The following is a 25,824-nucleotide window of genomic DNA, read 5'->3' on the forward strand; positions in this document are numbered from 1 at the left end:
ATTCTTAATTTCCCCCTCTCCCTAGTGCCCATCAGAAAGACACTTTAGGGTCCAGGTAGTGTAGTCCATTTCCTGGATGAGGAAACTGAGGCCTAGGGAAGCTGACAGGTAGTAAAACATCAGGGGTAGAATTTGAACCCAAGTTTTAGGACTGCAGAACAAGTGATCTTTTCCTTTTTACCTCTCTGCCTCCTGTAAACCAGCTATTTGTACTGTCTTCCTCTCCAAATTACTTATTTTGTGAAAATCCTTATCTCTGTACTTAACTATAACCAAATTTTTTCTCTTGTGTGTTTTTATCTCTAGTACTTTGCACTTAGGCTCGGGGATTGGACCTAGGGTCCCGTTGGTATGGGTAACTCCCAGGTGAGGAAACCCTCCCTTACCAATGTTCCTTGGCATCTAAATCTTCGATTTAGATTCTTAGATCATTGAGTCCCCAAAAGTTAGGCGACTTGACCAGGGTCACACAACCCATAAAAATCAGAGCTGCAATACCTATCTTCAGGGTTCCTGGGTGCGCTTTCTATCCACATAGTAATCTCTTAATAAGTATTGGTAGAATTGGATTTCCCCTGCACCGACATAGTCATATCAAGAAAAGAGCAGTGGATAGAGCACGGGCCCTGGAGTCAGGAGGACCTTAGTTCAAATCCGGCCTCAGACACATAACATTTAATAGCTGTGTGACCCTGGACAAGTCACTTAATCCCATTGCCTAGCCAAAAAAAAAGAAAGAAAGCAAAGAGTAAGGAGGGCATAGGGAAAGGGAAGGGTGCCATTTGAACTTGGACCGACAATTTTCAACAGGTGGTCCTTGGAAGAGGAGGACCTTGCAGATTTATAGACGAGGCAAGAAAAGGATAGAAACTGTTTAGCAACTAGTAGGGAACAATATTTTATGGGAGACTTCATTGTGTCAAGGTAGACTGGGGCCAGATTGTGGAGGGTTTGGAATGCCAGCCTAAGGAATTTGAATTTTCTCCTTGAGGTCATCCTGAGTCTCAAAAGTTTTTTAGTCCTGTGCGTTATTGGAAAGAGGACTCTGGCAGCTGTGTGGCGGGGTGGTTTGGAGTTGAAGGAGGAAGGAGACAATTGAACCTGTGAGAGAGAATGAAGACAGCGCTTAGGGCAGTTGGTAACTAGAATGGAACCGAAGGGATGTGGGGAGAGGTGGAAAGAGGCAAGATTTGGCAACTGATTGGGTGTGGGGCGGGGGAAGGGAGGGGCCGAATGTTCTGCACATATAAATACACCTAAAGAGGAGACGCTTTTTTTTTTAAAGGAGAAGAGAGAACCCTGGGAGGAAAAAAAGTTTTCCCGGAGACTGGGTCTGAGAGCGAGAAGGAGAGGGAAAGCAGAGCTTTCCGCACCCTCTGGGGGGGCACCAGACACTGGGAGCCTGGAGCCCCGGGGAGGGGAGGGAAGAGGGAGGAGACTGGCTTTCCTCCGCCCGCTCTACCGCACCCAGCCTGCGGAGGCGCCGCCGAGTTCAGCAAAGGGTTAAGCCGGGGTGAGCTGCCGCTGGCCAGACCCCGGGGCACCAGCCCAGGGTGGACGCGCCGAGCTCGGGCCGAGTCGGCCGAAAGGAAAAGTTGGGGGCGCGCCTGCGCCGCGAAGCGCGTCTCGGGGGGCTTGGGGAGCTGCAGCCACCGCCGCCGCCGCCTCCTCCCCCGGAGCCAGGATGCCAGGGAGCGACACGGCGCTCACAGTGGACCGGACCTACTCGGACCCGGGCCGGCACCAGCGCTGCAGGAGCCGGGTAAGCTTGGCGCGGCCAGCGATCGAGGGGGCCGGCCAGGGGAGAGCGGGGCGCGCACGCACCGGGACCTGACCCAGACCCAGACCCAGACCCCGGACCCCGACCGGCCACCACCACCCGCTCGGGCCGGGGGAGGGGGCCGGCGGCTGGCTGATGCTTTTCTCCCTCGCCCGAGCAGTTCCTAGAAATAGTTACGTTTAATGAGTATTGCTTCCTCCTCCCCCGCCTCCCTTTCCTCCTTTCTCCGCAGCGCGTCCCAACTACGTTCGGTTCCTTGGAGTTGGGGGGTGGAGATGGGGGGCGGGGGGAGAACTCAGAAAACCCAGCCTGAACTAGAACTTGCACCCTGGCTTGGAAAGAGGGAGCGAGGCACCAGGGCAACCGGTAATTCAAGTCAACAAGCATTTATTCAGCACCTACTACGTGCCAGGTACTCGCCAAGTACTGAAATGTCCGGAGAAGCCCGTGGAGCCCTTCTCACTCTAAGATTTTTAAATCCATAAAATGTGCAGCATTGAAAAGGAAATTATATGAAATATTTTTTGAGTTCCCCAGACCCCAGATTAAGAAGGCTTGGACCCTATCCGAAAAAGAGGGACCCAGATGGGCAGCCCTGTCCGCCCGAAAGCGCCCCTTGTCCCGGCTGCAAGGCCGGCGAGGATCCCCAGCTTACAAGGAAGGGCCCTGGGTGCCAGCCGTTGGCATGTGCGCGCGTGTGTGTCACTGGGACACTGAAGATGACAAGGATCTCTTTACATCTATCCTCCCTCTCTCCAGCCTCCCCTACCCCGCTTTGTCGATACCCCGGGTTCGAGTTTCCTCGCGTTAGCCGGGGAGTGAGCGAGAGACACATCCTGGGCTGGCCGGACCGGACCGGACCGGACCCGCTTTGGGATCGCGGGCGCTCCGGCGCTGCCGCCCCCTAATAGCTCGGCTCGAGTCAAGTCAGAGGCCCCACCGGCTGCTTCCCTGCTCTTTAAAGCCAAGTGAAGCAAGCGCCCTTCTTATTGTTTGCAGTATAATTTGCTGTTACTGATTTTGGCTGTGGGCGAAAATAGCTCCTCTCTTCTGAGGCTTCTGCAGAGACGAGAAATTCAGGGCTTTAGAATAAAAGATGAGGGGCCCAGCTTGAGAGAGAAGTATGACTTGATCTCTACAGGCAAAGGAAAAAACAAGTCTTCCTCTGTGTAATATGTGTTGATTTTCTTGACCTCCCCCTATCTTTCTGGGTGTCACCACTGGACGGATTTTTTCCGTCTTGCCTCTTCATGAAATGCCCTCCAGTCAGCACCCTCCTCCTCCACCTTGGCATTCGTTGCTGGCTTGGTTAAGTCCTTTGCCCTTTGCTCTGTAAACAGTGCCCACTTGTTCCTGAGCCCCAGGGTCTTGGTGTCAGTTTCTCTGTATAAAGTTCGCCTGGGAAGTCTCCTGAGTTCTGTTCTACCCACCTGGCTGAGCCATACACGGCCTAATCGACTGACTGGTGATGTAGTCCTGCCTACCAGCTGTGTGTACTACTCAGGGACCTTTTATTCTAGTCTTGCAGGATTGAATCAGACTTGATAAGATTGTTTCCTTGTGTATTTTGCTGGCTGGAAAGTCCGTGAACATTTATAAACTATGTGTCAGGGACGGAACTAAGGGTTAGGGACGCAGAGAGTAAAAGACAGTCTCTGCCCTCAAAGAGCTTACAATCTAATGGGGAATACAACTTGCAAACAGCTATGTACAAACACGACATAGACGGGATACATTGGAGGCCATCCACAGGCAGAGGGCAGCAGAATTAAGGGGGATTGGGAAAGGCTCCTGTGGGAGGGGGAATTTTAATTGGGACTTGAAGGAAGCCGCGAGATGGAGATGAGAAGAGAGAGAGATCCAGGCATGGACAGCCAATGAGAATACCCAGAGGCAGGGGTGAGTGTACTGCTGGATCAGCAAGGAGGATTGGGTCAATGAATAGTCTAATACTCGGGGGTTGGTTTAAGGTGCAAGAAGACTGGAAATGTGGAGGGGGCAGGTTATGGGGGAAAAAAAACCCACACCAGAAGATTTTATCATCAATTGAGCTATTACTGGTTAATTTCATGTTTGACAAGCAGAGACAGTATGGTCATTGGAAAGAGGATTGGATTTGGAGTCATGTTGTTCAGTTGTATCATTTGGGTTTTTCTTGGCAAAGATTTTGGAGTGGTTTGTCATTTCTTTGTTCAGCTCATTTTACAGATGAGGAAACTGAGGCAAACTGTTAATTGACTTGCTCAGGGTCACGTAGCTGGTAAGTGTCTGAGACCAGATTTGAACTCAGGAAGATGAGTCTTCCTGACTCCAGGCCCAGTGCTCTGTACACTGTGGCGCCACCTAGCTTTCCCCTTTGTAGTTATGGGGGCGTACATTTAGAGCTGGAAGAAGCTTAGTGGCCATGGAGTCCAGAGTTCAAATACTACCCCATCACACTGCCTGTGTGATTTTGGGCAAAGTCACTTAACCTCTCTCCGCCTCAGTTTCCTCATCTGTAAAATGAGGGGACTAGGTGACCTTTAAGGGTCCTTTCAGCTCTAAGTGGCTCTATGATCTGATGATTTGGGAGTCAGAGGACGCGAGTTCAAATCCCAACCTTGTGGCTTCAGACTATGTGCCTTTCCAGAAGTCATTTCCCTGAAACCCCAGTTTCCTCATCTGTAAAATGAAGGAGTTGGATTTGATCACTTAGAAAGTCCCTTCCAACCCTAAATTTTATAGCATAAATCTTGGGCTAGATTTCCCCCAACTCCAACCCCACCTTTTTGCTTGCTTAACTCCTTTAGGAATTTCTCCTTGTTGAACCTAGTTCCTTAATACCTTAATATTTAAAAATGCTAAAATTGCCACCAAATTGATATGTAAAGGTCCCAAGTCCATAGTAATTTGGGGAAAATTCTTTGATTTTCCACACTTTTCTGTGGCTTTTGAGTAAAGTTTGACTCAGAAGAAGAGAGGAGGGGGGCAGCTAGGTGGCGCAGTAGTGGCCCTGGGGTCAGGAGGACCTGAGTTTAAATCCAGACTCAGACCAGACACTTGACACTAGCTGTGTGACCCTGGGCAAGTCACTTAACCCCAATTGCCTAAAACAAAACAAAAAGAGGGGAGAGAGAGAGAGAGAGAGAGAGAGAGAGAGAGAGAGAGAGAGAGAGAGAGAGAGAGAGAGAGGAGAGAATGTCCCTCTCTCCTTTCTTTGCAGAAGTGGTGGACTGTGGTTGTGACACATTACATATACTGTCAGCCCTGGTTAAATTATTAGTTAGTTTTGCTGAACTGAGTTCTTTTTCTTTCATTTTCCTCTTTTCATTTTTGATTCTTTGTTACAAGGGTTGGCTCTTTGGTAAAGGAGGGATGCATTTGGAAATGAAAATGATGTTTAAAAAAATTCAGTACAGTAAAAAAAAAAGGAAATGGTTTTGGATTCTTTTTTGTTTGTTTGTTTGTTTGTTTTTAGTGAGGCAATCGGGGCTAAATGACTTGCCCAGGGTCACACAGCTAGTAGGTGTCATGTGTTTTGGCTGAGGCCATATTTGAACTCAGGTTCCCCTCAGGTTCAGGGTTGGTGCTCTATCTGGGGTGCCTGTCCCTTTCTAAACTGCCTTGTCCCCTCTTCTGGGTATCTTTAAATGCTTCCTTGATGCTTTTTCTGAGGTATGTTTTGATTGATCTTTTGTACAATTAATATGATTACTTGAAAATTAGAGAGATCTCTGACTTTTAAAAGATGGTCTAATAATAATAGCTAGTATTTATATAGTGTGTCTCAGATCTGCAGAATGCTTTACATATATCATCTCATTTGACCCTCACAATAAACTTGGGAGGTAGGTGCTATTATTATCCCCATTGTACATAGAGAAACTGACCTACTCAGTTGCACACGGATAGTAAGTCATTAAGAGAGGATTCCAACTCAGGTCTTTCTTACTGCAAGCCCAGCATTCTATGCAAGTGGAAGGAAAGAAGCAATCATTTATTAAGTACCCATTTGCCAGGAATTGAGCAGCTCTGGATGGCACAAGGGATAGAGTGTTGGGCCTGGAGTCAGGAAGACTTATTTTATTGGGTTCCAATCTGGCCTCAGACACTTAGTAGCTGTATGACCCTCGGGCAGTCACTTAACTCTGCCTTAGTTTCCTCATCTGTAAAATGAACTGGAGAAGGAAATGGCAAACCACTCCAGTATCTTTGCCAAGAAATCCAAAACTGGGGCCTCAAAGAGTCAGATCCAACTGAACAACAACAATAAGTGCTAAGTGATTTACAAATATTATCTCATTTGATCCTCGCAACCACCCTGGGAGGTAGGTACTATTATTACTTCCATTTTACAGTTAAGGAAACTGAGGAAAATAGAGGTTAAGTGACTCGCCCAAGGTCACACAACTATGAAGTTTTTGACCCCAAATTTGAACTCAGGTCTTCTTGACTCCAGCCATAACACTATTTCCTCTGAGATACCTAGAGGTTTTTTTTTTTAATTATCTTTAAAAAAATTGTATCAATGTTCTTTGCTTGTAAAAAATCACTGTCACTTTCCAGTGCCTTTACCCCCTGCCCCTTCTCCTTCATCCCTCCCTCAATAAAGTCAAGCAAAACAAATCAACCCATTGGCCATGTCTGAACATGTATGTATGTAAAGAATGCCTGCATGTAGGAGTTCTTTAAGAAGAAATATAGTCTCCAATTTTCTGGGACATTTCCTTGATGCCATTTCTGTAAGTAACAGAATGAGTTGTTTTGAATGACAAGCCTGTCCTGTTGCTTTCCTCCTTTGAGGCTTGCTCAGCTGTGTAAGCTGACTATATGACCTTCCCTTCCCTTCCCAGTAACTCGCTTTCAGCTCTTATAAAATGAGAAAGGTATCAAAGAATGAACTGGGGCTGTTTAGATGAAAAGACATAAAGGGGGGACTTTACTTGGATAGAGGCATTCGGTCTTAGCTGTGTGCCTCCGGGTGATTGTCTGTTTCTAGAGCTGGTTTTCTAGGGGCCAATAAAAGTTAAATAGGGGAGGGTTTTTTTTTTCCCTTTTCAAGTCATGCTGATTTAACAACTATTGTTATGTATTGTTATGAGCTTTGTGGTTCCTCCTATTATGCCACATTTACCACTAGTAGCCCATTTGGACATAGCTTGGCTACATCTTTAACGCGTGTTGCCATACCCAATTCCTATAAGAACCCTGTGAAGTAGGCATTATTATTGTGTCCATTTTACAGATGAGAAAACAGAGATGTTCAGAGGTTGGCTGGCTGGCCAAGGGTCACATAGCTAGGTAAGTGGTAGAGGTAATGTCCCAGTTCTGATTTTAATCCAAGGCATTTTAATTTTTGTTCTTTATTATTATAAGGTTTCTTATAAACTTGCAAACATTAGCAAAAATGAGTCAACAAAGAAAAAAAAGAGGATTGTATATGAAGCTGTGATCATCTGTTATGTACAGTTTGTATAACAAAACTGCTCTGTTTGCCAGTCTCTTCCTTTTTTTAAGTGTTTTTTTAAAGATTTCATTTACACTTTTCTTTCTTTTTTATTTTTCTAATCTCTCACTACTCACTAATATCTCCTCGCCCTGAAACAAATAGAATAAGTAAGAGTTATACAAAACAAATCAACACATTGGCTTTGACTGAAAATAGATGTCATTCTGTATCTCTGGTCTTTTTCCCCTCTGCCAAGACGTGGAAGGTACATTTCATCATCAGTTTTCTTTTTTAAAAAAAATTTTTTCTTCATTTTTTTATTCTGAACTCTTAACATTAACATGAACTTTTCTGTGTACAAAAAAGGAAAAGATGGCTGTATGAAACTATGAATTGTCAAGTGTAGATTAAATTTAACCCCGTAGTACATTGTTATTTTGCTTGTCTGTGCCCTTGTCATCATTCTTCTGAGGCCACAATTGGTCACTCAGCCAAAATGTAGATGCGCAATCCCCTTTCTGGAGTTGCGATTGGTCAATGCATCAGTGAGAGTCCTTAAGTCTTGCAAAGTTGTTTTCTTTACATTATTGTTCTTCAGCTTCTGCTCCCTTCACTAGGCATCAGTTCATACAAATCCTCCCAGGCTTCTCTGAATCTGTCATAATTGGCATTTCTTATAATGCAGTATGATTCCATTACGTCTTTATACCATAGTTTATTTAGTTACTTCCCAATTGATGGGCACCCACTTTATTTCCATTTATTTGCAGCATCCAAAAGTGCTGCTTTAAATATTTTGTGCATGTGTGTTCTTTACTCTGTCTTTGCCCTCTTTGGAGAACACCTGTGTGTTTATTCCCTAAAAGAAATCAAAGACAGAGGGGAAAAGATCCACATGCAAAAAATATTTAAAACAGCAAATGTTGTGTGTATGTGTGTGTGTGTGTGTGTGTGTATACATGTACATATGTACACACACATAGTCAGGCCTGGAAGATGTATCATCGGGTATGCACAGTGTAGTGACTTTTGTCTTCCAGAGTGGCTGGATAACTTTTCAGCCCTCACAACATCATACGTGCACACCAGTGTTCACTAGTGTTCTCACCCCTAGGCCGTGGGACACCAATGAGCTCTCAAAAACCAGCTGTGTGACTTAGCAGTGTACCTGGTGTCCTCAAAGAAACTAGGTTAGGTCAAAAGTAAACCAGCTTGAGGCAAGCAGGAATTTTCATTCAAACAGAGTAGGACAGCGGTGATTGAACTTCCTGCCTTATCACCTAGGAAATGGATGAAATTCTGTGATGAGTTGGGGTGGGGTCAGTGAGAAGGTCTGCATGATGACGAATTTGGGGTTTTTGTTTGGTTGAACTGTAGTAAGCTTGCTTAAAGTGATTTAGCAGATGGAGATATTTCTTTACCAACTAACATCCATTAAGTTATTAGGAATATGGTTTCTTACTGTAACACAGTAAGTATCCACTTATATTCCTCTCTGTCTGGAGCCTCTGGCTATTGGCATTTGTCCCATGTCCTTGGCACAGACTTGGATATTGTGTGTTGCTGTTCTATTGTTTTTCAGTCACGTCTGACTCTTCATGACCCCATTTGGGGTTTTCTTGGCAGAGATACTGGAGCGGTTTGCCATTTCCTTCTCCAGCCCATTTGACAGATGAGGAAACTGAGGCAAACAGGGTGAAGTGACTTGTCCAGGGTCACACAGCTAATAAGTGGCTGAGGCCAGATTTGAACTTGGGTCTTCCTGACTCCAGGCCTGGTGCTCTATCCACTGTACCACCTTACTGCCTGTTGTGCATTACAAATGTCTATAATAGAATTAGTTTTTAAGTCTTGTTGATTTCTAGATCTAGACCATCTCTCCCATCCATCCTTTCTCCCCATTCTCACAGGCCCCCATCCCCTCTCATTTGGATTATTTGCAAAAGCCTCCTGACTGGAAGCTGCTAAAATGAAATTTCTGAAAAACATCTGACCTCTCCTAAAGGTTACTTCTCTGCTCAAAGCTCTTCTGTGGCTCCCTATGCCTCTCCCCAGACAGGCATGTAAAGCTCTTCACTCCTGAGATAAGTAAACCAGTTCCTGGGGGCATATTCTCTCTCTCTCTCTCTCTCTCTCTCTCTCTCTCTCTCTCTCTCTCACACTCTCTCACTCTCTGTCTCTGTCTCTCTCTGTCTCTGTCTCTCTCTCTTTCTCTTTCTCTCTTTCTCTCTCTCATGCATGCACACACATACACATGCCCCAGAGTGGTCGGCAGGAGTGGAAAAGAATTATTTTGAGATATAATTATTTGGTCATTTGCTTCCTTCCCCCTCCCTGCTCCCAGTGTTCTTATTGACATGAGGCTGAGGTCTCCTGGAAGAGATTATTTAACCTTTGGGGATGAGCGGAGTGGCTTACAGTTTTGGGTTGACCTAGTTCTTACTTATCTGGTCATTTTTTGGGTCTTCAGAATTGATGCTTTGTTGCAATTACAAGGGAAATACTACAGATTTCCCTTGGGGGAAGATCCTTTTAATCTACCAGCCTCCAAAAGATTAATATAGCCCTGGGCCATTTTAACACTGGAAATCTATGCTTGAAGTAAGGTGACTTAAACTAGTCCCCCTCCCAGAGTTCCTGGCCTCAAGCAGTTGTTATGAGAATAAAATGAGATAATGTTTGTGAAGTGCTTTAACATAGTGTTTGGCACATAGTAGGCACTATATAAATGTTGTTGTTGTTATTATTATTAGACAAGCACATATGTGCCAGATCTCAAGACAATTTAGATCCTTAACCGAGCTCCTGCAAATGTCTTTAGCTGACAAGACTAGAGCATTCACCTTTTAAAATAAGTTCTATAAACCCCAGAAATTATGCAATAGGTGATACCATGCCACTTTATATTGAATTACTCTGTTATTAAGTAGGGCACATTTATCCATAATTAGAATCCTGTCTAGTTTTTTCATATCTTGAGTATTTCTGAAATTTTACTGCTGTGCTCCTGCCCCTGTACAGTAAGTGCTTTTCCTGAAAAGCTAAGGAGAAGTCAGATAACTAAGATGGGCAGCTCTCTGCAGTGGATAAAGGGCTTTCCTTGAAATCTGCAAGGCCTGCGTTCTAGTCCCTCCTCTGACCCTTACTGGCTGTGTGACCAGGGGGAAAGCTTTTACTCTGACAGTGTCTTAGGAAGTTGTTTTTTTTTTTTTTTTAAGAAATCAAATGACTGAGCAGCCAGTCTTCATTGGTAGTCAGGTTTTAGGCTAGGGCTGGGAAATCTGCAGCCTCGAGGCCACATGTGGCCCTCTAGGTCCAAGTGTAGCCCTTTGACTGAATCCAGACCTCACAGAACAAATCCTTTCCAAGTTCCCTGCCCCTGGAACTTTAGGCACTGGAAAGGAATTACTTTCATCAATAAGCTGGCAGGTTAATGGGAGTAGCTAGAAGTAGTTACACCCTGATGCTCAGAAAGGTCTGTCAACCTGTCCAAAGTCACACAGCTAGTGAGTGGCCAAGTGGATCCAGATCTTGCCTTCAGTTTAATGCTCCTTATTTCAAATGCAGCAGGAGCCTTAATTAGGAGCAGACTCCTTAGTGGACACTTTTGTGTAGTTGAGTCCAGACAGAATGAAATAAATGCTTCATGTCTGCCAATAGTATTGCTGTTCTTCTAGCCATCCAGGCTTAAAACCTTCACTTTATGGCAGACTGTTTTCTGCATCCCTTATTCCACAGGCTGATTCATTTCTCTTTTTAATTGACACTTTTAATTTTTATATCATCTAAATTTCAGAATAAATCTCCCTCCTCCTTGGTCCATGAAGCTGTTTCTTGTAATAAAGACTTTTTTTTTTAAAGAGGGGGAAAAAGTTCAGCAAAATCAATCAACACCTTATCTGACTGTTATGTGCACTATTGTTCACCAACAGTCCCTTTTCCTGGACCAAAATTGGCCATTATCATCATAGAGAAATTCAGTTTCATTTTATTCTTTTATCCCTCCTCAGACACTTAATAGCTGTGTGACCTTTGGTCTCACATTTGCATTGGTAATATGGTTAAAGTTAAATGCCATAGCAACCAAGTTATTCCCATTACATAGATGGTAAAACTAAGGCAAAGATGGAAAAATAGTGATTTGCCCAACGTTACCCATTGGTGGTAACAGTACAATCTAGATCTGACTTCCAGCCTGGTGCCCCTTTCTTTCACTTAACCTCTCTCAGCCTCGGTTTCCTCTTCTGTAAAATAGGGATCATAAGAGAATCTATTTCTCAGGGTTGTTATGAGGTTCAAAAGAGATATAATATCTGTAAAACATTTTGTAAACTTTCAAGTGCTATATGTATAAGATGTTAACATTGTAATGATTTACAATTCTATGGATGTTTCTAAAGTGCCTTCTGTGTGCTAGGTAGTGGGTACACAAAGGTGGAAAAGGACATCTGGGTGTATCATCTAATGGGATTGGAAATTAGCCCTGTGCACAAATAACTATGATGCCAGTTGGAGTAAGATTATATACACAGGAGAAATAAAACAGAATAGCTTCAGAAATTCACAAAATCCTGCTGGTTCTTTCTTTGAAATCTTTCTCCTGGCTATTCCTTCTTTCTGCCTCCCGGCTGTGATTACAACATACCTAGATTCTGGTTTCTTGACTGATCTGCAGTCCCTTCCCGTTAGTATAGTAAGCTTCCTGTTAAATCTGATTTTAGTAATGAAGGAACATAATCAGCCTTTTGATTTCCATCATGATGACCCGTCTCTGGCCCATCTGCAGACAGACCAGCATTAGGTGAGTCCTGCAGAAACCCCACCATCATGTCACTCTCCTGGCCAAGACCCTACAATATGGCCCCAGCTGACTATCCGGTTAAGTTGATGGGCCTCATTCTTGTGGTCAGATCTTTCCAAAATCTGTTCTTGCCTTCTATCATTCCACTTTATTTCTGATTAGTCTGCAACTCAACCCTTTCTTCTGTCTTCATTGTCTGTTTCTCCCCTCCCCTTTACTTAGAAACCATCTTGTGTAACCTTCTCATTTTACATATTAGGAAACTGAGGTCCAGAGTCACTTGCCCACGGTGACACAGATAGTAAGGGAAAGAACTGGGATTTGAACCCAGATCCTCTGACTCTAAATTCGACATTCACTCCCCTAAATCATGCTGCTTCTCGATCTATGGCAAGGGTTGTCGTCCAGTCGTGTCCAACTCTCTATGGCCCCTTTTTTGGGTGGTAGCGTCCTGGCAAAGATACTGGAGTGGTTCGCCATTTCCTTCTCCAGCTTATTTTGCAGATGAGGAAACTCAGGCAAACAGGGTGAAGTGACTTGCTCAGGGTCACACAGCTAGTAAGTTTCTGAGGCCAGATTTGAACTCAGGAAGAAGAGTTTTCTGACTCCAGACCTGGTGCTCTATGGTGCCACCTGGTTGCCCCTTTGCAAGAGTAGAAATGAAGTATTTAGGCCATCCATCCTTGGCATTGGGTCTCCTGTACAATTCTTGGTTGGGAATATTCTATTATAGAATTTCTTCTAATATTTGAGATGCTGTCCGTGTCGTTAATAATAAATGTATTAAGTCACCTGTGACTTCCACAACTTTCCCTTGCATTCTTTTAGGAAGTTGTTCTTGGACAAAGACCATCCCCGATCCAATCCCTTCACCTTTCAGATGAGGATCCGTGAGAGGTTAAAGAAATATGGCCCGAGTCACACATGTATGTAGTTAAGTGTCCGAAGTAGGAGCCATAGCCAAATTCTCTTGACTTCACACCCAGCACACTTTCCTGGACTGTTTGTGTGGTTAGCTTTAATGTAATGGCAGATTATATAGAGTGGATAGAGGCCTGGATTTGAGGTCAGATGACCTGGGGTCTGGTCTCTCTCATTTACTGCCTGTGTGACCTTGGGCCAGTCATTTCACTTTTAAAGAAATTAATACCAGCACAACTTCCCAACTCTGATGCTGTGTGACTAAGTGTAACCAAGGCAACCTTCCTAAGCCTCGAAGTGCTTACATATTAAAAAATGGAGATAGTACATCTACCTACTTCTCTGGGTTATAGTGAGAAAAGTGTTTTGTCAACTCCCAAGTCACTTTGTGTCGTTGTTGTTGTTCAGTGTGACTCCATGATTTTCTTGGCCTGGATCTCCAGAGTGTCCCCATTTTACAGATGAGGAACTGAGGCAAATAGGGGTTAAGTGACTTGCCCAGGGTCACATAGCTAGTAAATGTCTGGGGCCAGATTTGAACTCAGATCTTCTCGCTGTAGGCCTGGTGCTGTATCCACTAAGTCGTCTAGTTGCTCCTTGAGAGTACTAGAAATATGTTAATAATATTAAAACGACTTGAAGGATATTGGGAGGGCCCCACTGCCAAGGTCACTGAATCACGAATCAGTCAACAAGCATTTATTAAGCACGTACTTGCTGCTAGCCACGGTGATACAAGGACAAGTGTCCCTGCCCTTAGAGAGCTTCCATTCTCTCAAGGATTTCCATGCACGTGTCTAGTTGCTCACAGCACTTCTGGTCTCTCCTAAATGTTGAGTTCATCTTGCCCAGTGTTGAGACACAGATGGAATTGGTTACTTGGCTGCTCTAAGAGAATAAAATTAGACCTGTGGTTTCATTGCTAGAGGGAATTCCCAAAAAGAAATGAGGGAGTCCCCTCTGCTAGTGCACTGTGAGATATTTAAATAAAATAGGCTTTTCCATGTATGGCTGTATTATGGGGGGAGGGGACTGGCAATAAGAAAAACTATATGACTGTAAGTTATTGATCATGGTTGTCAGTAAAGGCTGGGTAATCAAGTGCTCTGGTAGATAAGGAGTTAATACGTACATGATGCTTTGAATATCAGGAAATCAGGTAAATACTCTTAAATTAAAACCACAAAGAAAATAATTTCATCTTTAAGTGAGAAAGGACCCCAGCATCTCAGTGTCTCAGGGTCATCTTGATGGTTGCAAAGGGCATCCCTGGTTATTGACATCAGGTGTAACAGGAAGTTTACTCTACAGAGAAGGTGGCTCTAATTAGATCTATAGATTATGGATCTCTAGCAGCTGGGTGGTGGACAGGCTAGGTGACAGGAGAGCTAGTCCAAATTCTTCTACTGCCTTGTTTGATGATATTGAGTGTAAAGGCAAAAAGGCTTTCCTTGTTTCCTCATTTGTCTAATCCTTCCCTACCTTGCCCCTACAAGGGGGCTTTTTTTGGAAATTCCCTCTACCAACCCAGATCTACAACTGTTCTACAATTTAAATTCTTTTTTGAAAAATTAATTAGTTAATTAATTTTTAGTTTTCAACATTCACTTTTATAAGATTTTGAATTCTAAATTTTTCACCCTCCCTCCTCTTCCCCTTCCCAAAGACAGCGTGCAATCTGATATAGGCTATACATGTATAATAATATTAAACATATTTCCACATTAGTCATGTACAACTTATAATCTTGCTGAATTCCATCTATATTACTGTATTACTTAACGTAACCTTTCTTCTGGACTGAAAAGGTTTCAGTGTTTTTGTAAGCACATTTATGTTCATATAATTTTTGGGGGGTTTTTTTGGGGGTTTTTTTTTGTGTGTAGGCAATGGGGTTAAGTGACTTGCCCAAGGTCACACAGCTAGTAAGGGTCAAGTGTCTGAGGCTGGGTTTGAACTCAGGTCCTCCTGACTCCAGGGCTGGTGCTGTATTCACTGCACCACCTACCTACCCGCATATAATATTTTTGCCAGATGAAATGGGGTAGGAGTGAGTTATTCCCATTTACTAGATGGTAAAACGGAAACTTTGACAGAAAAGTGATTTCCTAGATGTGTTAAACTTCATTGGTGTAAGTACAGCCTGGATCTAACTTGTTGTTCAGTTGTTTTTTGGTCATGTCCAACCTTTTGTGACCACATTTGGGGTTTTCTTGACAAAGATACTGAAGTGGCTTACTATTTCCTCCTCCAGTGGATCCATTTTATTAGGCAATCAGAGATTAAGTGACTTGCCCAGGGTCACACAGCTAGGAAGTGTCTGAAGCTAGATTTGAACTGGGTCTTCCTGACTCCAGGCCTAGTGCTCTATCCACTGAACCTCTGGCTGAGTCTAACTTACCCTTACTTACATGTAACCGGGGAGAGAAAACTCTTTTAAAAATGGTGCAATTTGAAAAGACCTCTGGTTGTGAAATCTGGGGACTTGACTTCAAATTTTGCTTCTGCTTCTTAGTATTAGTGTGACCCAGGGAAGGTCCCTTAAGTTCCCTGAGCCTCATTTTCCTCATTTGAAAAATCATGGAGTTGTTCAAGATGGCCTTTGAAGTCCTTTCCAGCCCCAGATCTATGTTTCTGTGCACAAGTAAGATGCTTTAGCTTCAAACTTAATTCATTTCAGCAAGTGTTCATTAAGTGCCTACTATGTACCAGGCACTATGCTGGGGTTGGAAGTACAAAGACAAAAAAAAAAGGAAACTCCCTGCCCTCAGGGTACTTACATTCTGTAAGAGAAAAACAAGTACACAGATAAACTCAGAATTATACAGAGTACTCTGGGAGTCAGGGAGGGAAAATATAACTTTGGGGGAATCGGGATGAAGGTGACTTGAGCCAGGCTTTGAAAGGAGCTAGAGATTCTGAGAGGTGAAGGTGAGGAGGGAGGGCGCATTTCAAGCATTAGAACAGTCTCACCTTGCCAGAAAGAGATAAACAATTGTATTAAACATTGTAGTCTCAATTTCCCCACTTTAAATGTGTGGGTTAAACAGGTGATACTGTTTCTTACTTACATAAGACTAATTGAGAAGCTGTTGTTACACGTCTGCAGTCAGACCTGTAGCCTGTGAACTCATCTTGGTGGAACTGGTTCAGCCATAGGTAGATATCTTAGTGATGAGGATGGCATAGAATAGGGGTTCTTAACCTGGGGTCTGTAAACTTTTTTCCCCAATATTTGATAACTGCTTTTCAGTGGAATTGATTTCCTTTGTCAATGTAGGTATTTTATTTCATGCATTTAAAATAATTATTCTGAAAAAGGGTCTATAGATTGTCAGAGGAGTCTGTGACAGATAAGAACCCTTGGTTTAAATAGATATGTTGGCAGATACAACCAAAGCAGAGAATGAAAGGGGCTGAAAGGAACCCCAGGTCAGAGTTTGGGTATGTATTTGTGTTGCTAAGATAGGGGCCATTTTTTTAAGTGCATGTGAAATTCACCAGGGATAAGAAGTAGTGCAGTGTTCTTTTCATTGTCAGTTTCAGGGGGCTGCTGTTCAGGTTTGAAATCCACCTGGCAGTGCGAAAAACTCCTGCCCAGCATCTTCCCATAGACACAAGCCGCTGCTTTGCAAACCCTGCTGCTTTTAATTGTGTTTCTTTGTGTTGGGAGAGGGTTAATGGAAATGGGGAGAATGCACAGAACAGTGAATCAATCATCCAGCAGTGAATCAGATGGAAGAGTTTCTTATTAGATTAGAACAGGAACAACACCACAAACCAGGCTGTGGATCTGTAAGCCTCTGCATTGGGTGGGTGAAAGAGGTGGCTCTCTTGAGCAAGGACTTATCCAGGCAATGTTGTTAGTTACTTTTGTGTAAGTGAGCAGGCTAGAAATAAAAGGTCCTCTGATGGTGCAGTTTTATTTAAGCACTTGGCACAAAGAATTACTTAAGACATGCTTACTGATTGACTAAAAATAGATGTTTTATTAATATTAATTTATGAGTTTCAATTACTAACATATATTCCAACCAAACATTTTCTATTGAGAGTCTGTGGTATTGTTAGGTACTCTGCAAATAGCTGAAGAAGATAAAAAGAAGTAATTTAACCATTTCAGCCTTCAAGTAATTTAAAATCTTTTAGGAGAAACAATTACCGTGATAATAACTAGCATTATGTGGTGGTTTCAAGTTGGCAATGCACTCTGCTTACATTATGTCATTGAACTGTCACAACCAGCTATGGAGTTGGCATTATGGGGCATTAGCCCACTTCAGGAGATGAATGAGAACATAAGGGGTGAAAAACTCTAGCCCTGCAGAGCCCTGGGGCAGGAGTGATGATTATCACTACCTGCTCAGCCAGATTCTTGGCCCCTTCATAGGCAGATGGTGGTATTAAGGGCAAATCTGAAACAGGCTTCATGAACATTTGGAAAATAGTCACAGATTTAGAACTGAAGGAAGGGAAGAGAATGAGCATTTATATAGCACCTACTATGTGCCAGGCACGTGTGCCTACTGTATGCCATTTATATAGCACCTTACTCTGTACCAAGTGCCTTACAAAGATCTCATTTTATTTTAAAGAACTTTAGAAGTCATCTAACCAGCCCCCAGGGTAGCTAGGTGGCAAAGTGGTTAGAGTGCTGGACCTGGATCCAGGAAGACTCTTCTTCCTGAGTTCACATCTGGCCTCAGACACTTCCTGTCTGTGTGACCCTGGGCAAGTCACTTCACCCTGTTTGCCTCAGTCTCCACATCTGTAAAATGATTTGGAAGAGGAAAAGGCAAACCACTCTAGGATCTTTGCCAAGAAAACCTCAAATGGGGTCATGAATTGTGGATTGAACAGCAACATACCTGTCCCCTCATTTTATAGATGAGGGAAATGAAGAGGCCTAGAGAGATTAATTAAATGACTCATCCAAAGTCTTATTACTTCTGACCCCCTGCTGGGCATACATTGGTCAAGGTGATCAAAGACAGAAAGGAAAATTCAGAATACCGAACAACACTTTTCACGGTACCAGTATTTTAAAAGAGTCATAGTAGGAGAAAGCCTGGCGATCTACTTCAACTGGTCAGGAATAGTTAACATTTTGATCTCAATAATGGAAACAGGTGGGTCACCACCGCCTTTATTGATCAGCCAACCTGAGGCCCCACTGGCAAAGCTGCATTGAACAATGTGTGGCAATAGTAGTATTGGAGGGAGACAGGGAGGGCGACAGTCTTGATTCAAAAATCATGGATAAGTATGAGAATAAAAAGTGAGACAGGTATCCATTTTAATGGCTTGAAACCTTACTGGCTTTCTAACCTTGAAGTTTAGATTGTCAGGTGCTGAGATAAAAGAATTGGGTTAAGAGGATGTTAAGAATATTCAGTGTAGGGGCAGTTAGGTGGTGCAGTGGATAGAGCTCCTGCCTTGGAGTCAGGAGGACCTGAGTTCAAATCTCAACCTCAGACACTTGACCCTTACTAGCTGTGTGACCCTGGGCAAGTCATGTAACCCCAATTGCCTCACCAAAAGAAAAAAAAAGCAAAAAATAAAAAAGAATATTTATATAAAGATGTTAGTCTTTGATATTTAATTTTTCCCCTTTTAAAAAGGATGCAGATTGGGTGCACTCTGTCTTCCCCAGGGTTTTTTAAGATTTGGAACTCATTATGGGTTGTTTGAATTTTACCCCTAACATGCCCTGCCATGTGACTTAACCCAAAAGCACCTCAGGGGCCCATTTTTATAAGAATGCAGTACTCTCGAGAGCATCAAGAATTAATGGTGAGGCACTGCAAAATCCCTAAATGCCTTCGGAATCATCAATTGTTATGTATGGTTAATTTCATTTTGAAAATTTGTTTTGGCACCTTTTGTTGCTAAATCATATTCATTGCAAAAATATGTCACTTCACCCTTCCTCATGCGTGAGATCTTCTCTGGTAACAAAGGTGTGTGTATCTATATGTATATGTATGTGTATAGTGAGAGAGAGACAGAGAGAACACACTGATGTGGTTTGATAGTCAATAAAATATTCCGCAACCATTGTCCGGCCCCCAACTTTGGAATGAAGGTGGTATATTTTCTCTTTTCTTTTCCCCGCTTAGTCATTATATTAGAAAGCACTCAATTTCTTTTTATTCCTTGACTCATTCGGGCAGTTGTTGTATATGTTGGGTTTTCTTGTTTTGCCTTCTTTGCTCTGCATCAGTTCATTTGTCTTTCCTTGCTTCTCAGAATTCTTTACATTCGTCATTTCTTGCTGCAAAATAATATTCCATTTGATTCCTGTACTACAGGTACTTAAGCCATTCCCCAGTCACTGAGTGCCCACCATCTTTCCACTTGTCTGGTACCGTGAAAAGTGTTGTTTGGTATTTTGAATTTTCCTTTCTGCCTTTGACCACCTTGATCTATGTATGCCCAGCGGTGGGTCAGAAGTAATAAGACTGATGCTTACAACACTATCCCTTGTGGTTAATTAATTTTGTGGAACCCTCACCTTCATATAAATTAACCAAATTAGTGAAGAGCATATTATTGTTTCCCAATCCTCTGTGCCTTAGTGGTTGTACCGGACTCGCTGTTTCCAACCTTGTTTTGCTTCCTGTTTTCTCTTTAATCAGTTTCTGTTCTGGTCAAACTGATCTGGTATTCTGTGCATGTGTCATTCTCTGTCTGCTGTGCCTTAGCACACACAGGTGATCTCCCTTTGTCTGGGATGTACACCCTCCTCACACCTCATAGAATCAGTCAATGCCCAGATGCCCCCTCCTATACAAAGCCTTTCTCCCCAATTAAGTGTTCTTCCTTCCTGAAACTCTTCTGTATACAAGGAGACTCCTAGAAACAGGAGTCATTACTGTCCTGGAGACCTGGCCTTGCCTCAGACACTCTTGGCTGTTTAATCCCAAGCAAGTCAATTTCTCAGTGCCCCAGGCAGCTTTGTAAGTTTATGTGTTTCAGAACAAGTGCAAATCTGCCTTCTTGGAGACAGTTTCTTTGTAGGGAATTCCCCTACACCAGTGAGCTAATCCATCACAGATCTGGGGTAAACAAACAAAAAACCACTTTGTATATAAACTTGGTAAGTTTATCTGTGCAGTTTATGTTCCACCAGAAAATTCTAAGTCCCTTGGGGGCACAGGGAGAGTTTCCCTGTCTTTGAATCCCCATTGCCTACCTTGCTTTTACAATGCCTTGTTACATTGTAGGTGTTTAATGAACTGTGTGTTGAATTGACTGCTTTAGATGGTCCCTCCCCAGCCCCGGTTAAGTTCCCAGTTCTGGGGATCCAGTCTGACCTGATCCAGGCAAGCAATTTGTTCCTGTACCTTGCATTTCCCAACTGGATTCTAAACTGGACTCCATTCCCTTCCTTATGTACAGCATGTAGTAAGTGAATTAAAGAATACTTTTTCATTAATTTTCTTTAAATTTTTTTTTTACTCTGCCTTTCTCAGCTTTCCTTTAACTCTCTTTAAAAGGCTGAATATAAACTAGTTTCTCTTATTTTTTTTTTTTAATTCTTGCACAGGGTGTCCCTAAGGTGTCACTAAGACTTTTGGGACATCATGTACAATGGCCAGCTTCTGCGGATCATAGATTTAGAGCTGGAAAAGAACCTTTGAGATCAACTAATCCAACTCTTTAGTTTTACAGATGGGGAAACTGAGGCCCAGAGAGGAAGTGACTTGGCCAGAGTCAAATAGGTCATAAATAACAGAGGGCTAGGCTTTGAACCCAGATCCTTCAGCCCCAAACCTAACACGCTTCCCATTGGGCCACCCATCCTTTTTCTTCAGAGCTCCTGTTTTCTGAGGCTTCAGTGTTCTGGCTTGCAGGTGGTCTGTGGGCCAGCTGAGCTGTAATAGACTTTGCTGTGGAGGCAGTGGGTGGTGTTTGCAGCTGTGCAGATTGTTGAAAGGGACACCCACGGAGCCTGTGTCTGGACTTGTTTTGATGTGATGCTTTCAACCCAGTTTCTCATGAGTAAGGAAAGTTAAAGGTCATTTGATTGACAGACACTCAACATTCATAAAATGGCCCAAGACTCTATTAAAGAAAGAGGGCCTTGCCCTTCTCTACTTTGATCTGGGAAAAGGGTTATACTTGAGGGAGTTGAGAGAACTGGAGAGAGGCAGACAGACAGATAGAAGAGGGAGAGAGAGAGAGAGAAAGAAGCTTATTTCTGAGCCAACGTTGGCTTCATCTGCTACTGTAATTTTAGAAATAGTCACTGACTTGACCTGAAGCTGATTTTGAGAGCTGTTGGGGCTTGAAAAGGGTTGTATGTGTGTGTTTGTGTGTGTGGGTAGGGAAGGGAAGGTGGGAGAAGGTGGCCTTTCAGCAGGGTGGTTTAATCATCTTAAGATGGTGAGTCCCTTCTGGAACTATTGGCATCCATTATGGAAATCACTACTCTTTTGATGTGTGGGGAAAGAATGCCTGTATCTGGCACCCTGGATGCTTTTTTTTTCCCCTTTAGGAAATGATGAGTGCCACGCAGGTGGCAAATTGTAGAGCGACAAGGTATTCCCAACAGAAACACAATTGGTGCTATACACTAAAGTATCAATCAATCAGTCATTATTTAGGAAACATCTACTCTGTGCCAGGCACTGTGCTAAGCACAGAAAGGGGCAAAATACAGTCCTTACCCTCAAGGAGCTCACAATCTATTGAGAGAGCCCACACGCAAACAAATCCTCTATACAGGATAAATAGGAAATAATTAACAGAAGGCACTAGAATTAAGAGGGCTTGGGGAAGGCTTCCAGTAAAAAATGAGACCAGAAGGGAAAACCAACGTGAATGGGTATTTCATAAAATCAGGGGATCCTGAGTCTGGCGCTGGAAGGAAACTCAGAACCCATCTGGTCCAGCTCCATTTTAGAGATGAGGAGACTGAGGCCCAGAGAGGTGAAAGTAACTTGCCCAAAGTCAGACATACAGTGTCAGAGGAAGGATTTGAACCCAGGTCTTCTGAAGTCACAGCCAGTACTCACTCTGCCGTATCACATTGTCATTCCCTACTACACTGACACGAAGTAACTCTCCTCCCCCTTTTTGGTAGTAGGATCTATGATTTCCTCTGTGTAGAGAACTTAATGTGGAAACTCCCTCCATTGATTCAAATAGGACTTCCTCTGAAATTTATAGTCTTCAAGAGTTGCCTAGGGCACTGAAAGGTTAATAATTGTTGTTGTTGAATCATTTCAGTCATGTCTGACTCTTCATGGTCCTATTTGAGGTTTTCTTGGCAAAGGTACTGGAGTGGTTTGCCATTTTTTTCTCCAGCTCATTTTACAGATGAGGAAACTGAGGCAAACAAGGGTAAGTGACTTGCCCAGGGTCACACAATCTGTAAGTGTTTGAGTCAAGATTTGAATTCAGGTCCTCCTGACTCCAATTACCGTGATCTATCCACTGCCCCACCTAGCTCTTTAGAGTTAATGACTTGCCCAGTGACCTAGCTAGTGTCTGAAGAAAGTCCTGTGTTTTCCTGACACCAAGGCCAGCCCTCTATTCACTGTACCCTATATCTGCCTATATGTACCTATATGTGCCCTGCACCACTAAAGAATGTGGCTGCCTTTAGGTGGCCATGGGGCTGGTTTAATGACACTACCTAAAAGCATTTACATAGTTCTTTAAGTTTTGCCAAGTGATTTATGCAAATTATCTTCTTAGATCTTGGCAGCTCTGAGGGTAGTTTATTATTATGTGTTATTAGCCCTATTTTACAGATGAGCAAAGTGAGACTCAGAGAGCTTGAGTAACTTGCCAGTAGTCACGTAGCCTTGTGGCAGGAGATTCAAGTCCAACTCTGTTGTGATTCCATCCTTCTTTCCCCCAACCCCATGCTCCCTCTACTCTGTGAGTTAATAGTCAATTTGTAAGATTCTTCATCCTTGCCTTTTTTTTTTTTTTTTTTTTGGCTAGGCAATGGGGTTAAGTGACTTGTCCAGGGTCACAGAGCTAGTGAGTGTTACATGTCTGAGGTTGGATTTGAACTCAGGTCCTCCTGACTCCAAGGCAGGAGCTCTATCCACTGCATCACCTAGCTGCCCCTATGCTTGCCTTCTTGGCAGAGAGGCAGGGCTTTCCTGGGGTGGAAGGTTCTATACCTCATCAGACCTGGTCACTGTCTATCCTGTGTTTTTACTTAACGGTTTCACTTTGTTACAAGTGAAAATTCAGTTACTGGGAGGTATGACCAAAAATGACAATGTTATAAAAAATAAAAGAAAGTATTAAAAATAAAGTTAAGAAATTAAATTTAAAAATATAAATGAAAAATGAATATTAAAAAAAAAAAAGGTTTCTTAGATCATAGATCTGAAGTGGCTTTTGGAGACTATTCTAGCCCAACTCCTCCATTTTCCAGATGAAGAAACTGAAGCCCAAGAATCTTGTGATGTGGCCAGTATTAGGTAGTCAACATCAGAGGTGGCATTTGAACCCAGGACCTGTGACTCCAAATCCAGTGCTCTCTGCACCCTATTAGTTGCCTCATATTCTTGAACCTTTTTCCAAGACAATTTGGATTCTTTATGCTTTATACCACTACAGCAAAACCACTGTTTTTGAAAGCATTTTAATTTGACCAAGATGAGCTTTGGAGACTGGGCAGTACGTTATTTATAGGGATCTCCATAGCATTTGTTTCTTTTCAAAGACAGAAAATATCATAACCCATTTTCAAGAATTGTACATTTTGGGGCATCTAGGTAGTACAGAGGATAGAGCCCCGGCCTTGGATTCAGGAGGGCCTGAGTTCAAATCCGGCCTTAAACACTTGACATTCACTAGCTGTGTGACCATGAGCAGGTCACTTAACCTTGATTGCCTCACTAAAAGGCCAAAAAAAAAATGCACATTTTAATGTCTTTTGTCTAGGTTGCCAGTCATTTTTTACTCTTTCCCCCACCCATTGAACTGTCTTCTGTGTCAAAAACAAAATATACAGTACAGAAACCTTGCCTACAAGGTATACAATATTCTGTCCCAGAGTCCCTCTTTCTACCATAAGTGATGGCTGTGTTTTGTTACCTAGGGCCTTCAATCATTTTTCCATTATTCAGAGTTCAGCTCTCTTTGAATTATCTTTTCATTTGTACAATTATCATTGTGTGTGTTGTTCTCTTGGTTTTGTTGATTTCACTCTACATTGACTCCTCCAAATCTTTCCACGCTTTCCTGACTGCCTTCTGTTCGTCATTTTTTATTGCACAGTAATGTTATTTTCATATGCCATTGACATCATCAGTGTGCCTGTCTTCCCCATAGCCCCACCAACAATGATGGAGTTGCCATCTTTGCCAGTTTGCCTGGAGTGAATTTCAGCCTTAGAATTAATTTAATTTGCATTTCTCTTACTGTAAGCATTTTTGAGTCTGTTTCCATGTGGCAATTTATGGTTTGCACATCTTTTAAAAATGAGTCTTATTCTTTTTCTGCTTATCCTTTGGGTTGGCCACTTCTTATACGTAGTTTTGTTTTGTTTTTGTGAGGCAATTGGGTTAAATGACTTGCTCAGAGTCACACAGCTAGTAAGTGTTATGTGTCTGAGGCTGGATTTGGACTCAGGTCCTCCTGACCCCAGAGCTGGTGCTCTATCCATTGCACCACCTAGCTGCCCCAGGGTTGGACACTTCTTTAGCCACTTTTTATCAGCCATCAAACCAATGCTGCTGTTATAAACATTTCTTATTTTAAAGATTCATTCAGCAAGCATTTTATTAAGTGCATTCATTCTTTCATCAGCCTGGTTTCTTCCTCTACCAGAGGCAGTCATGGCCAATTTCTGTCTTAGTGTGTGTTTTAATCAATAGAATTATAAGCCACTGGACGGCAGGAACTGTTCTATCTCCAGTACTTGGTAATTGCACAGAATAGTTGTTGACAATTGATTGGGTAAGTGGGATGAGCAAGAGAGGAGAGAAGGATGACCCCAAGAATAACTCAGCTGTCAGATTATCTTCCTAATGCGAAGATCTGACCATGTCACACACACACACACACACACCCCCTTGCCCCCCACCCAATAATTTCCAGTGGCTCCCTGTCACCTCCAGGATCAAATATAAAATCCTCTGGCATTCAAAGCCCTTCACAACCAGACCTGCTCCTTCCTTTCCAGTCTTGTTACACCTTGCCCTCCACCGCCATATAATCTTCAGTTCAGTGCCACCAGCCTCCCTGTTGGTCCCAGTACGAGATACTCCATCTTCTGACTCCAGGCTGACCCCCATACCTCAAATGTTTTCCCTCCTCATCTCAGCCTCCCAGCTTCCTTCAAGTCCCGGCTAAAATCCCCCAGCCCCACCTCATCTACAAGAAGTCTTACCCAATCCCCCTCAATGCTAGTACCCTCTATTGATTATCTCTGATTTATCTTGACTGTATCTTATTTTGTACATAGTTATTGGCATGTTGTCTCTACCCATGAACCCCTTGAGGATTGGGATTGTCTTCTGTTTGTATCCCCAGTGCTTAGCTTAGCATGTCACTTGACACATAGTAGGTGTCTAATAAATGCTTGATACCTGACATACCTGGATTACTGGAAGGATTGGGGTCTCCTTGATGGTAGGAGGAAAGTTAAAAAGAAGGGACCCAGCTACGGATCTGGGGATCCATGATACTACGAATGGAGGATCACTGCCAGCAATTATATGAAGACAACTCAATGAGAATCAGTCGAAAGCAGTGAAAGTGTTAGGGTACTTGTTGGCTTTGTTGACTTAATTTAAATGTAAAGTTGCGAAAGTTTTTCATAAAACATTCTAAAAAGACTTACTAACAAACTGGGGTTAAAAATTAGTCACTGAGGTGAGTCATAACATAGAGTTCCTTTAAAAAACACCTTGGGATATA

At 42.9% G+C, this 25,824-nt stretch overlaps 1 protein-coding gene across 2 annotated transcripts in view; it reads left to right on the plus strand.

The window, feature by feature from the left end:
* Positions 1 to 1,684: 1,684 nt before the first annotated feature.
* Positions 1,685 to 25,824, plus strand: part of TMCC3 (transmembrane and coiled-coil domain family 3) — a 114,679-nt gene continuing 90,539 nt past the window's right edge. The window contains exon 1 of one of the 2 annotated variants that reach the window (XM_027855839.1): positions 1,685 to 1,762. In XM_027855839.1, coding sequence (XP_027711640.1) covers positions 1,685 to 1,762 — 78 coding nt within the window. Of the gene's footprint in view, positions 1,763 to 3,422; positions 3,680 to 25,824 lie in introns of those variants that run through there. The other variant, XM_027855842.1, reaches the window with a different exon arrangement.

Source organism: Vombatus ursinus, unplaced genomic scaffold (genome assembly GCF_900497805.2).
Source record: "Vombatus ursinus unplaced genomic scaffold, bare-nosed wombat genome assembly UNPS02011334.1, whole genome shotgun sequence".
Classification (NCBI taxonomy): domain Eukaryota; kingdom Metazoa; phylum Chordata; class Mammalia; order Diprotodontia; family Vombatidae; genus Vombatus; species Vombatus ursinus.